Raw genomic sequence first — 14,017 nt, 5'->3', positions numbered from 1 at the left:
AGTACCCATACAACCATTCTGTTTTTCACTTTCAGTATAGTATTCAATAAACCATCTGAGCTATTCAACACTTTATTATAAAATAGGCTTTGTGTTAGATGATTTTGCTCAACTGTAGGCTACTATAAGTGTTTTGAGCACTTTTAAGGTAGGCTAGGCTAAGCTATGATGTTCTGTAGGTTCGGAGTATTAAATAAGTTTATTTTTTATTTATTTGTTTTGTTTATTATTGTTTCTAGAGATGAAGTCTTGCTATGTTGCCCAGGCTGGACTGGAACTTGTATTAACTACATCAATATCGTTTACCATTAATTCCCATAAGCAGAGTTTGACTCTATCATGCCTGAGTTAAAAGAACAATGGCAGTTCCAGCTGTGTAGGTCTATCATCTTTCTGTATTTCAGATCAATCTGTGGCTTGGAATGCCCCTCATTTCTCAGGCATTGAGAATTTTCTGGTGATAGAGAAATAAGGGGGCAGAAATGTTAAAAGGCTCATTGCAGGGTTGTTTCAAATGCATTTGAACAAATTAGTTGATTTTAGTAACAACAACAAAAAATCCTGACCAAATAATTTTTGTTATGGGCTGAATTGTACCCTCTCTCAAATTCATGTTGAAGTGCTAATTCCTGGTACCTAAGAATGTAACCATATTTAGAGGTAGGGTCTTTCAGGAGGGAACTTAAATGAGGTCAGTGGGTGGGCCCTAATCCAGTATGACTGGTGTCCTAAAGAGATAAGGACATGACACATTGACACACTCATAAAAGGAAGAGCATGTAAAGATATAGGGAGAAGATGGCCATCTTTAAACTAAAGAGAGAGGCCAGAAATATATTCTTCCCCACGGCCCTCAGAAGAATGCAACCCTGCCAAAACCTTGATTTTATTTCTAGCCTCCAGAATTGTAAGAAAATTCATTTCTGTTTTCTAAGCCACTCAGAATCCCCCCTATCTGCAGGGGACACATTCCAAGACCCGAGGTTGATGCCTGAAACCACTGACAGTGCCAAACCCTGTGTAAATTTTTCCTACACATATATTCCTATGATAAAGCTTAGTTTATAAATTAGGCTCAGTAAGAAATTAACAATAACTAATAATAAAATCAAACAAATACAACAATATACTGTAAAAAAAAAGTTATGTGAACATGATCTTTCTCTCAAAATATCTTATTGCATTGTACTCACCCTTCTTGTGATAATGTGAAACGATACAATGCGTACCTGATGAGATGAAGTGAGGTGGATGAGGTAGGCATTGTGATGTGAATGGAAATTTCCAGAAATAAACAATTCATAAATTTTAAATTGCATGGCATCCTGAGTAGTGTGATGAAATCTCACTCTATCCTTTTCGGTCATCACTTAGTACTCATCTTGGTTATCAGATTGAGTGTCACGGTGTCCTTGTGCTTGTATTCAAGTAACAATTTTTTACTTAATAATGGCCCCAATGTACAAGAGTATTGATGTAATATTTTCAAAACAAGGATGGCCACAGGTAACTGAACCCATGGAAAGTGAAACTACAGATAATGGGGGACGACAGTAATGCAGTTTTTTACTAGATAAACACAGAATATACTAAGTGGTCAAAACAGAGCTCTCATTAAAGATGGATTTAAAACTTTGCTCAAGACAGGAACCCAGGGTGGGTGGATTAATTATGTGCAGTGGGTTTGCACCTGTCTCACTAGCACCTGGACTCCCTAAGCATACAGTAACTTCTAAGCAATCAAACAGAAATAAATATAGACCTTTTCTAACAGTGTGAAAGGATATTCGATTTTCCTTTTTCTTCCAAACTATCAGTGAAATCTCTTGAAAACAGCTTTAGGAATGTAATATCAAGTGTATCTTCCTCTTATAAATAACCTCGATCACTAATCTCTTATTTCACCTCAATCTACACCATTCCATTCAACCTTGAAAAACCTAACAATATCCGATTTCATCCCAAAGAGCATTCCTCTATATACAGCAAATTATGAATATACTTGAACAAACATTAAACAGGAACTATATATTGAGGAAAAAAATGATTATGGGCTCTTAAAAATAAAAAGAAAGGGTGAATTCTGTGACATGTTGATTATCTTAATAAAGCTGTTAGGTATTTTAAAAAATAACAAACATACCACCAACAACGTTGGTTGTTGTCCTTTACATTTTGTCCTATTTTTTGATGATGTCTTGGAATCATGCAATTCACTTTGATTGCTGTTGCTGTTCTACTTTCCCCTTGGGCAACATTTTGGGGTTATTACTCAGTCAAAAGAAGAGATAAAGATCTCCAGTGAAAAGTCAGATGGCTGAGAAAGGTGAAAATACCACTGAGTTGGACCTGCTTTCCTGGTTTCATTCGGGAAATGTTTGAAGGAATTTGCCATGGTTGTTTTTCACTAGCAGGTCATGACACTCGATTCTAACCTTACAATGTTCACAATCAAGCATTCTGGGAACTCCTCCTCTGTCCCTCTCTTCCCCTCAGCTTCTTTCTGGCAGTAGGTGAAGTGCATCTACTATGTTATAGGTCCTGCTTGAGAGTGATCGAAGTCATAGGAAATCTGCTTCTGGTCCTCTTAGGTCAGGTGCCCGTGTGGCCTTAACAGGGTTGTAGGTGGTTTCGTCATGTCATCAGCAATTTGTAAAGTGGTATGCAAAGAGCAGATATTGCCTGTGAAGTTCCATTTACTTATCATTTGGTTTATTGCAGAAGTTTATAGAAAAGCAGGCCCATTGCCAGTCTCATACTAAGGACTCAGAAAACTAGCTTCTTGAATTGCACTTGAGGGAGAAAGATTTCCTGATGCAGCAAATAGTGCTGAGACTGAGTGATCCTCTCATCTCAGCTTCCTGAATAGCTAGGACCACAGATGTGCACCACCATGCTCAGCTATTTTTTTAAATTGTATTTTTTGTAGAGATGGGGTTTTGCTGTTGCCCAGGCTGGTCCCAAACTTCTGGCCTCAGGTGATCCTCCTACCTTGGTCTCCCAAGTGCTAGGAATACAGGCATGAGCCACAGTGTTTGGCCTGGTCTTTTTACAAATGGAAAATACAGTATCCTTCCTTCTTTCTCTTTACCTGATTAATAAAAAGATACCAAGTAACTGTTTGTTTTTCTCCTGGATGGATTTAATGCTATCTAAGATTGTTTTGTAAAACACTTAAGAAACCTCAGCTAGAGCAAACGCAGCAGCCCTACATCAAAATTGTCATTTATCAGTCATTTTTCGAGAGCCGGTGTCAGAAAACCTATTTTAAACTGGATTAGGCACAAAGAATTTGTCTCTCACAACTAAAAACTCCAGGAGGCAATTTCAGGCATTCCAGTATCCAAGGCTTGAAGCGTGTGATCAAACTTGTGTTTTGTTAGTTCTCCTATCTGCATTTGATTGTATTAGTTTCATCCCTGGGCTCCACAAAGCTGCCCAGCAGCTCTGGGCTTTCCCTTCTTGGGAACAAAATGGCTGCAGAAGCTCTAGCCTCATATCTCCTCATGTTCCAGTTTCAGGGTATCGTGGCCTTGTAATTTCCCCTTGGCTAAACTAAAAAATGTTTCCCAGGGCTTTCTTCACTGAGTGTCTCTGAGTGTTGCTGATTAGAGTTGACCACAGAGAAATCTATGTAAGATTTGGAAGGTCACTATGGAGCAGGAGCATTGTTACTCTTGGAAGGTGGATGTAGGCCAGGTGATGATTGCATCACTGCATTCCAGCCTGGGTAAGACAAGGAGATCTTGCAAAAAAAAAAAAAAAAAAAAAAAAGCCAACACAAAGAGAAGACAGAGTTTCCATTGTCATGAATAGGCAGCCTTCTTTCATTAGACCATAATCGAACTCTTCCCTATCTCCCCTTCACTCCTTTCTTGATTTTTCATTATGGTGTAAAACGTCTGAGTGAGCATTGAGTATATATTTCCTGGGAGTAAATCCATAGAATGGGTTTTTCTGCTCTGCTAAGAAGGGGTGCAATAGCTGGTTTTATTAAGTCATTTAACCTAATATGTGTAAGGTAAACATTACATCAGACTTGCCAATTCCAGATTCTGCTTAAAAGACTGAGTTTGGTAGAACCAGTTTAAGTAAAACCAATAACTCAATCCTAACTAAAGCTTTGATTCTTCAACGACTCACTATATTTTCATGAACAAGTTAAATGCCCCAGTAAATTCCATGTATTGAGTTTAAGTGAGCATGTAAATATTAGGAACATTTAAAATCTACTTCCAGTCACAAAAGGGCAGAGTCTTGATATCTTTAAGAACAGAAAAAAGGAAGCCATAGATTCTTCCAATCACCCAAAGAAAAACAATTAACAAGGAAATGGTGGCAGAGGATAAAATGTGCTACATTAATCTCAAAGTGAGGTGGTTCAGCTTGCCACCTCTTCTCAGTTGCCATCTCTTTAAATGTGGAATATGATCGTTGGAAAGAACATCTGACCACCTTATTAACACTTTCTAATTCTACAATGAAGGCAGGCATATAGATAGCTGTATTGAACACATTGATCAAAAACATTCTTTTCAAAGGGAAAAATTACATTTAACAAGAAATTCAACAAATGACACACTAGGGAAAACAAGGCTTTTTCCAAAGACATTCTACAGAAACAAATGCAATCTTATGTATATTTTGTAAAATTATCTTAAAATTATGCTGAATAAATGTCCCAAATTATTGTTAACTTATTTTTATTCAAATGTTTACTCTTTAAATGAAACACAGAGATTTTAATTACTTTTACAATCAAAAGTATTTTTGTAGGCCTTTATTAACTCATGAAAAGTTCACTTGCTAGAAATGGAGCCTTAATATAAAGTGATTTTTGGTTCTTTTGTACAATTTTTAAAACGATTTCTCCAATAGAATTAGGTGAAATCGGCGGGATATGGGCCCTGCCGCTGCCGAGCTTTGGGCTCTGGGCCTCGGGCGTTCTCTGGCCCAAAGTGCTGAGCTACCGGGAGCGGCCGCTTCTGACGCTGGGCCACTGGAGGCTGCGAACCCGTCTTCTTCACTTTGAGTTTCCGCCGCGAAGCGCCAGTCCGGGCCAAGGAGGGAGCCTTTACTACTTCTCCCTGGTTTCATTCATGCTCTGAGGAGGGTGTAAGAAGGAACCATGGATCCCACAGCCTTGGTGGAAGCCATTGTGGAAGAAGTGGCCTGTCCCATCTGTATGGCCTTCCTGAGAGAGCCCGTGAGCATTGACTGTGGCCACAGCGTCTGCCACAGCTCCCTCTCCGGACTGTGGGAGATCCCAGGAGAATCCCAGAACTGGGGTTACACCTGTCCCCTCTGTCGAGCTCCTGTCCAGCCAAGGAACCTACGGCCTAATTGGCAGCTGGCCAATGTTGTAGAAAAAGTCCGTCTGCTAAGGCTACATCCAGGAATGGGGCTGAAGGGTGATCTGTGTGAACGCCATGGGGAGAAACTGAAGATGTTCTGCAAAGAGGATGTCCTGATAATGTGTGAAGCCTGCAGCCGGTCCCCATAGCATGAGGGCCACAGTGTTGTGCCAATGGAGGATGTTGCCTGGGAGGACAAGTGGGAACTTCATGAGGCCCTCGAACATCTGAAGAAAGAGCAAGAAGAGGCCTGGAAGCTGGAAGTTGATGAAAGGAAACGAACTGCCACCTGGAAGATACAGGTGGAAACCCGAAAACAGAGTATTATATGGGAGTTTGAGAAATACCAGCAATTACTAGAGAAAAAGCAGCCACCACATCGGCAGCTGGAGGCAGAGGTAGCAGCAGCTCTGGCCAGCCTACAATGGGAGGCGGCGGAGACCATGCAGAAACTGGAGTTGAACCATAGTGAGCTCATCCAGCAGAGCCGGGTCCTGGGGAGGATGATTGCAGAGTTGAAAGAGCGGTCGCAGAGGCCTGTCGGCTGAATGTTGCAGGATATTCAGGAAGTGTTAAACAGGAGCAAATCTTGGAGCTTGCAGCGGCCAGAACCAATCTCCCTGGAGTTGAAGACAGATTGCCGTGCGCTGGGGCTAAGAGAGATCCTGAAGACCTATGTAGTTGACGTGCGCCTGGATCCAGATATTGCTTACTCCCGTCTCATCGTGTCTGAGGACAGAAAACGTGTGCACTATGGAGACACCAACGAGAAACTGCCAGACAATCCTGAGAGATTTTACCGCTATAATATTGTCCTGGGAAGCCAGTGCATCTCCTCAGGCCGGCACTTCTAGGAGGTGGAGGTGGGAGATAGGTCTGAGTGGGGCCTGGGAGTATGTAAGCCAAATGTAGACTGGAAGGAGGTGGTCTACTTGTCCCTCCGCTATGGATTTTGGGTGATAAGGCTGAGGAAGAGAAATGAGTACCGGGCAGGCACCGATGAGTACCCCCTCCTGTCCTTGCCAGTCCCTCCTCGCCGGGTGGGGATTTTCGTGGATTATGAGGCCCATGACATTTCCTTCTACAATGTGACTGACTATGGCTCCCACATCTTCGCTTTCCCCCGCTATCCCTTCACTGGGCGCCTCCTACCCTATTTTAGTCCTTGCTACAGCATTGGACCCAACAACACTGCTCCTCTGGCCATCTGCTCCCTGGATGGGGAAGACTAAGAGGGCTACCATCCTAACCAGAGAGGCCTTGGAATTGGGCCTGGCCCCCATGGGGCTTGGAGGACCCAGCCACTGACAGGTATCTCCTGAAACTGACCTGAGCTCAGAATCCAAGGATTCCTCTGTCTGATCCTTTGGTCATTGCTACCAGGCTGAAGTCTGTCATGAAACCACTTATTTTAAAAAGCAGAGGCCCAGTCAAATGAGCACTGCACCCCATGAGGGAAGTGTGACAGGGCTGATGGTGAGGATCAGACCAGTTCTAAGGTGACTTGTTGGGGTAAGGATCAGGACTTTGTCCGTGGAGTAGCCAACCCCCCTCTTCCCTTATTCCTGTCCGGTGTCACAGTTAAGTCAGTGAGGATGATGAAGTAGACACAATCTTCAGGACACCATCAGATAGGCTTTCCCAAGAGGCCAAAAAAATGCTGCCCATACCCAGAGCTGGTTGTTGTGCTGTGGCCAGTCAGAGGATGCTTCCCCTGAGGTTTGCTACAACTAAGCAACCTTTATGTGACCCGCACTCTCTGACCACCTGGCAAGAGAAATTCAGTGCAGCAGCGGGACACAGACCTGCCCAAGCCACCCCACTGCCGTTCCCTCTCTGAGCACAACCTGGGCAAATCACTGTCCCTTGGACTCCCAGGAGACCAGTGTCCTAGTCCTGCTTTTTTTCTCTACGTGGCAGGATCAGAAAACATGTGAGCCTTAGTTTGTATTTTCACTTTATGAATGAGGAAACTGAAATGGCCTTAATGGAGCAAGTTATTTCTTTTTTCTTTTCTTTTCTTTTTTTTTTTTTTTGAGATGGAGTCTCGCTATGTCACCCAGGCTGGAGTGCAGTGGCACAATCTCGGCTCACTGCCAGCTCCACCTCCTAGGTTCATGCCATTCTCCTGCCTCAGCCTTCCGAGTAGCTGGGGCTACAGGCACCTGCCACCACGCCCGGTTCATTTTTTTGTATTTTTAGTAGAGACGGGGTTTCACCATGTTAGGTAGGATGGTCTCCATCTCCTGACCTCGTGTACCACCATGCCTGGCAAGTTATTTCTTACAAAGCTGCTGAAGATAAGATTATAAAAATTATAAAGCATTTTTCACACTCAAATGAAACAAGGTTGACAAATTCACTTCACAGGTCACATGCCTGTACATCATTTATTATATTTGGGTCTGAAACTTGTCACATGTTTGGAAGGTTTTATGTGTCCTCATTGGGAAAATGGGTGTAATTCAGCATAAAACCTCATATTATTGTCCTGCCTCATGGAGCTGTTGTATAGATCCCAGATCCATCCCATGCATTTGTTCCATCTGAGGCACAGAGGCAGGCAAGCCACAGATTTTGCACGTGGTGACCTTGCCACTGCGCTACATACAGCCCGCATCTTACAGCAATGCCTTTGTCTCAGGGCCTCTCCTGACAGTCTTGAGCCTTTTAGGCAGAAAGGTGCTTCAAATGGCTATGATAAGGAATACTAAATATTGTGTTTCTACTTTATTTTTATTGTATTGGCTGTTCATGTATGTAGGAGTTAAAACAGGCTAAACTGGAGAAATAAACTCATTCTGCCCCCCCACCAAAAAAAAGAGTTAGGTGAAATCTCATTTATCTTAAAGCAAATTAGAGGACTTACCAAAAATCTTTCCGTTTCTATAGAGATGAAGGAAATTTTAATACAGTGGTTCTCAAACTGGGGTGCCTGGACCAGAAACATCTGCATCACCTGGGAACTGATTAGAAATGCAAGTGATCAGGCCAGACCCTCTGAATGAGGAATTCTGGTGGTCGAGCCCAGCAGTCTGTTTCACCAAGCCCCCCAGATCATTTTGCTGCTGCTGCAGTTGAAGAACCACTGCCATAATGATTGCCTTGTCTAAGGCCTTGCAAATGAGACTGGAGCATGGTTGGCAGCGTGCTTTGAGAAGCTCTTGGTGAAACTAATGCTGACCTCCTAACTCAGTACTCAAGCACCATACTCTAGCTTGTTTTAAATAGCTGGAAGTCACCTATTATTCAAAAACAGTGCATATTACATACTCGATTTCAAAAAGATTATGTAAAGAATAAATGAGGATATTTGTAAAGTGCTTAGTGTGCTTAGGTATGTGTGCTAAATGTGCTATGCCTCACACATAGAGGACATTATTTTAATGTGGATAATTGGTATTCAAATTATTACTCTTAATTCACATTCTCTTTTCTCAAAGCAAAACACAATACATTCTACTCATTGAACATTTATAGACATTTAAACCCAAGGGGAACACTAGAGATCATTTGGTTCAAGCTCCTTGTTTTACTGGTGAGAAAACTGAAGACCAGAGAGGCCACGTGACAGGTCCACAGTCTCATAGGGAATAATGGACAAAGATTAGAAACCACGGCTCTCAACTCCTAGACTAGTGTCTTGTAGAGGAAGCCTTTCATGCTGTACTCATTATAACAACAATAATATTTACTATGAAATTTTCTCCTTTGGCCTTACTAATTATTACCCAGTGCCAACCTCTCCATCTCTACTTCCTCTCACATAAACTGATGCTACTACTCAAAATTACAAAACTATTTATTGGGCTTAAAACTTTCTAGATGTACATAGTTAGAAAATCAATGTAAAATATACATGCAAAAGATACACATTTCTACAACATTCAGTGAAATCTTGATGCTGAACATCAGATACATATCAGATGCTACATGTGTATAAATTCAAGTTTCCTGTGTATATGCAGTCACTTTATTTTGTATTGTGGACCAGTAAATATATATGCAAGAAATGAACCTTCGACATGCCATTTTATTCTGAAAAAAAAAAATGTCTTTGGATTATCCCACTAATCATATTGATGTTCTTTAGAACTTCACTCTCACTAAACCATACAGCAACATGTGGGAGAAAAGTTCATACAGAAGGAGGAGGAGGGATTTACCTATGTATCAGAAGAAAAATGATCTATTTTAATGTAAAAAGCCTCCAGTGACATCATTGTTCATTATTCTCTTTTTCTTTTATATTACCTCAAATATTCCTTAGATATAAACAATTAAGGAAAACGTAATTTGCAGTAGCAGAATATAAAAATTCAAGTCCTCTAACTTCCAGTTACAGCATTATACAAATTTGAATGTCTGTATTTTCTCTATTGTATGTTCATGTCACACATTCAAGACTGATTAGTAGCAGCAATGTTTCTCAGCCCAGTGCCATCCATTGATTTAGCATTCTATTCCTTCCAGAAACCTAGTCATCCCCGAACTGAAAACTTTATATAGTATGTTCTACATTACAGGCCATGAAAATGTGCTGTAACCATTTATTAGTATGAACAGTTAATGATACACTATTGAATGCTCCTCCTTAATGGTTTCATATAAAGGCTTTAACACAAAGGAAGTAGAGGATCTGTGGCTTACACAGAAAAATTATTATGTTTCAAGCTGGGCACTGAATTAAAATCTTATCCTAAGTCATGCATCATTAGACAAAAAGCCTGAGGAACTGAAAGAACCATGTAAGCATTTTCTACCTTCAAAATGCTTAAAGAAGTTTTAGATTAATGGAATTTGATGCTTTTAATGATGTCAAAGATTGGATATAAGTGCCGTATTATTTCACTGACTTACTGCCAAATATTAAAGGCAATTCATGATTACTCATTTAATCTTTTCTGATTATGAAAACCCATTATAGCAAGAAAAAATATAAAGTTCAGAAAATAGAAACTATTTATTTAAAAATTAGAATATATTTATACAAATAGAATATTTGGACATGGGCTTAAAATTCCTCTGGAAGGCTAGGAGTGGTGGCTCATGCCTATAATCCTAGCACTCCGGGAGGCCGAGGCTGGTGGATGACCTGAAGTCAAGAGTTCCAGACCAGTTGGCCAAAATGGTGAAACCCTGTCTCCACTAAAAATACAAAAATTACCCAGACATGGTGGTGCATGCCTGTAATCCCAGCTACTTGGGAGGCTGAGGCAGGAGGATTGCTTGAACCCAGGAGCTGGATGTTGCAGTGAGTCAAGATCAAAACACTGCACTCCAGCCTGGGCAACAGAGCCAGACTCTGGCTCAAAAAAAAAAAAAAAAAAAAAAAAAAAAAAAAAAAAAAAAATTTCCCCTGGAAGGATTTGTTATAAGATTATGAAATATATTTGTGTGTATTAATATTTAAGCCATTGTTTCATCCTTAAATTACAGAAATCTTGTTTTTCATTTTTTTAAACTCTTATTATTCTCAATCACAATCATAATACATGATGCAATGTAAACCTGAAATTATTTATTTAATCTTACTACACTAATCAGCTAACAAGATCTCTGTTTTCTCAGATCTTGGAGCCCGGAAAAACCCAGTTATTAATCCCCACTATCCCTTCCCAAAATTCTCTGGTTAGCTGACATCTTAATAAGATTTCAAGAATGTTCTAAATAAAGCAAAATCACCACTAAAAATAATTGTGTTCTGAAAGTAAAAATCGTGTTTTCTTTTTCCTTCTCTCATAATTTTTTTTTAATTAAAATAAATTCTGTCTTTGAATGTGTGTACATAATTCTTTGGTCAGGCTGTGTTCCCTTATCATCAAATATAAATATTGAAAGCCCTAAAGATTATTCCTTTGTTTGTTTTATTTTGTTTTGTTCTGTTTTTTGTTTTTGTTTTTGTTTTTTTGAGATGGAGTCTCACTCGGTCGCCCAGGCTGGAGTGCAGTGGTGCGATCTCGGCTCACTGCAAGCTCCGCGTCCCGGGTTTACGCCATTCTCCTGCCTCAGCCTCCCGAGTAGCTGGGACTACAGGCGCCCGCCACCAGGCCTGGCTAATTTTTTTGTGTTTTTAGTAGAGACTGGGTTTCACCGTGTTAGCCAAGATGGTCTCGATCTCCTAATTTCGTGATCTGCCCGCCTCGGCCTCCCAAAATGCTGGGATTACAGGTGTGAGCCACCGCTCCCGGCCAAGATTATTCTTAAATCCCAATTTGAATTATCATTGCCAGCATACCAAATATCCCAGGGTGGGTATATTAAAAGCTCTAAAAAGATTCTGTTTTTATTTTTCAGTCAAATGGACAGCTTTTATTCAGGTTCCCAAAACAAAATCCTTATTTGGCTTACCCACATTTCTTTGAGGCTGTGTTTTCTTTTTAAATTCTAGCAGCTTTAATGGCCCTAATGTGGCCTCTTCTTGCTCCATCCTCATCTCATCCTTGAATCTTTTATACTTTCACTTCTTCACCCCTGCTTCCTGCACCTATTCAGCTCCCACCCATCTAAGAGCTTCAGTGCTTTGTGGGATCACCGCTTACACCCCACCACACCAGGACAATGCCTACTCTTCCTTCAGGTTCATTATTTCTTTCCAAGAGGAAATTTCCCTGACCCACCCCTACTTCCAGTTTCATATGATGGCATATCTCTGTTTATATGTCGTAGCATCACAGCCTCTCCCCATTGCAACTGTTATTATGCATGCCATTTTATATTTAACGGTGTCATTTTTTCAAATTATCTATCACTTAGCACTACTAAAGTCAGAGTTCATGCCGGTTTTTTCCCCATTATTAGCCTCAAGCATCTATATGCCTGCCAAAAAATAGACACATATACTCTGCCTATTGACTGAATGACAATAAATGAATGACTGCCCAAATACACACATAAACACTGGCAGGCAACCAGAGATTGAACAGATGAGTAAGCACAGAACATCTCTTTGTGAACTTTGCCAGCCATTAGCATTTATACTGACCTAGGGTCCTATATAATTTTTGTCCTATATAATCAGTTAGGCTGTGCTTTATAAAACACTGTGGTACACACACACACACACACACACACACACACACACACACTTGTTTGCATCAGCATGCCAACATAAAGATATCAGTATTTTCGGTGGTCAAGACCTCTCTACTCAACAGTATAATCAAGTTTCTGGTGGTGGTTGTTTTTAATAACTCATATTATTAAAAATCCCCAAGAGCTAAAGAACTATTTTACATTATAATCCTGCAGAGAAAGTCCCAAGTTAGGTAGGATTTAGAGAGGTCCCAAGATGCTGAAGGAAGCTGATGAAAACACTAGGTCCGTGCGTGCAGACAACAGATTTCTGATAAGTCGTATTTTCCTTCTGGCAGTCTTTCAAGAGATGATGAAAAAAAGTAGCAAGTCTCACTTAAAACGAAACGGCATCTGTTTCCCTGTAGGTCTTCACATGCATTTTGTTTTTACTATTCTGTTATGCAGTATGATTTTTTAAAAAGAAATAGAAACAGGTTTTCAAGCAGAAAACCTACTTTGTACTGGCTATGTAGCCTCAGACGTTCTCTCCATTCCTTAGTTTCTTCACATGAAAAATGGGGGTGATGCTGGTGAACCCCACTGATGAACTGGAGAGGTCAGGTGTGGAAAGCAGGCAGCCATGCCTGGCCACAGGGTGTGTGCTTGCTTCCCCTCTTTCTAGCTGCCTCCTGGGAACACTGCTTTGTTCATGTTGATAGCCTCTAGTTTACCCAGATATCTGTGTGATGTAATTATTCAAACAGCTTTAACTTAGTAAATTTAAAATAACACTGAAAGAGAGAGAGGGTACTTTTCTTTTTTCTTTCTAAGAACAAAGCAGCCTAATACTTGTGTTTGAAACATACACAAAAATACATATTGGAGGATAAAACCCATCTTGGCTATCAGTTAGGCTGTGTTTTCATCAGAAAACAAAATTGGTTTTGAACATGAAGGAAAATAGTATAATGCTTTTCTGAGATTCTTTCTTTCTTACACACAAACACACAGACACACACACACACACACACACACCATTACCTCATTTTCCCCTTACTATTTTCCCTCCCATCAAAAACACACCCTTTATTTCTATACGTCCTCAGAAGTGGAGAATGCAGTTACTCTCAAAATCTCCAAAGAATTTACTAGTACTAAAGCTCCAGTTAATTCTCTCCAGTGTTTGGTCACAGGGTTTTTCATTCTGTCCAAAGCTGATTGAAGGTCTTGTAATACGTCTCTGTAGTTATTTCCATAGTGAGCACTCCAGGTATACAGAAAATCATAGGCAGGCTTCCACATCATCTATAAAGGAAAAAAAAAAATAGATTGGAGTAGTGTGGAAGTAGAAAGGAGAGGAAAATAGTTTTTTAAAAAAAAGATGTAAAAAGCCTCTTAAGATTTAAAAGAAAACGGAATGCCAATTATACATGAACTTATTTGATGTCATAGAAAATATGGTTTAATAACTATCAGCTTCCTGCTATATCCTTGTATTTTTAAAACTAGAGATTTTAAAAATAATAACTACAAGTGGGGCCTTTTTTCCATTGATCCATCATCTATACATTGCTGTTGCCTTAATGTGAATATAAAATTCCTTGCACAGTTTTTTGATGATAACAAATGTTATTGAGATAGCCTTT

General features: G+C 40.3%; 1 protein-coding gene and 1 pseudogene across 1 annotated transcript in view; one reads left to right on the top strand and one right to left on the bottom strand.

Annotated features, from left to right (window-relative positions):
• The first annotated feature begins 5,128 nt into the window (after nucleotides 1–5,128).
• LOC102117119 (E3 ubiquitin-protein ligase TRIM68 pseudogene) lies at nucleotides 5,129–6,586 on the top strand (annotated as a pseudogene).
• Nucleotides 6,587–11,637: 5,051 nt separating this feature from the next.
• Nucleotides 11,638–14,017, bottom strand: part of MACC1 (MET transcriptional regulator MACC1) — a 198,518-nt gene continuing 196,138 nt past the window's right edge. The window contains 1 exon segment of the mRNA XM_015447647.4: nucleotides 11,638–13,676. Coding sequence (XP_015303133.3) covers nucleotides 13,464–13,676 — 213 coding nt within the window. The 3' untranslated portion in view covers nucleotides 11,638–13,463.

Source organism: Macaca fascicularis, chromosome 3 (genome assembly GCF_037993035.2).
Source record: "Macaca fascicularis isolate 582-1 chromosome 3, T2T-MFA8v1.1".
NCBI classification, from domain to species: Eukaryota; Metazoa; Chordata; class Mammalia; order Primates; family Cercopithecidae; genus Macaca; species Macaca fascicularis.
This window is presented reverse-complemented; position numbering and strand designations above follow the sequence as displayed.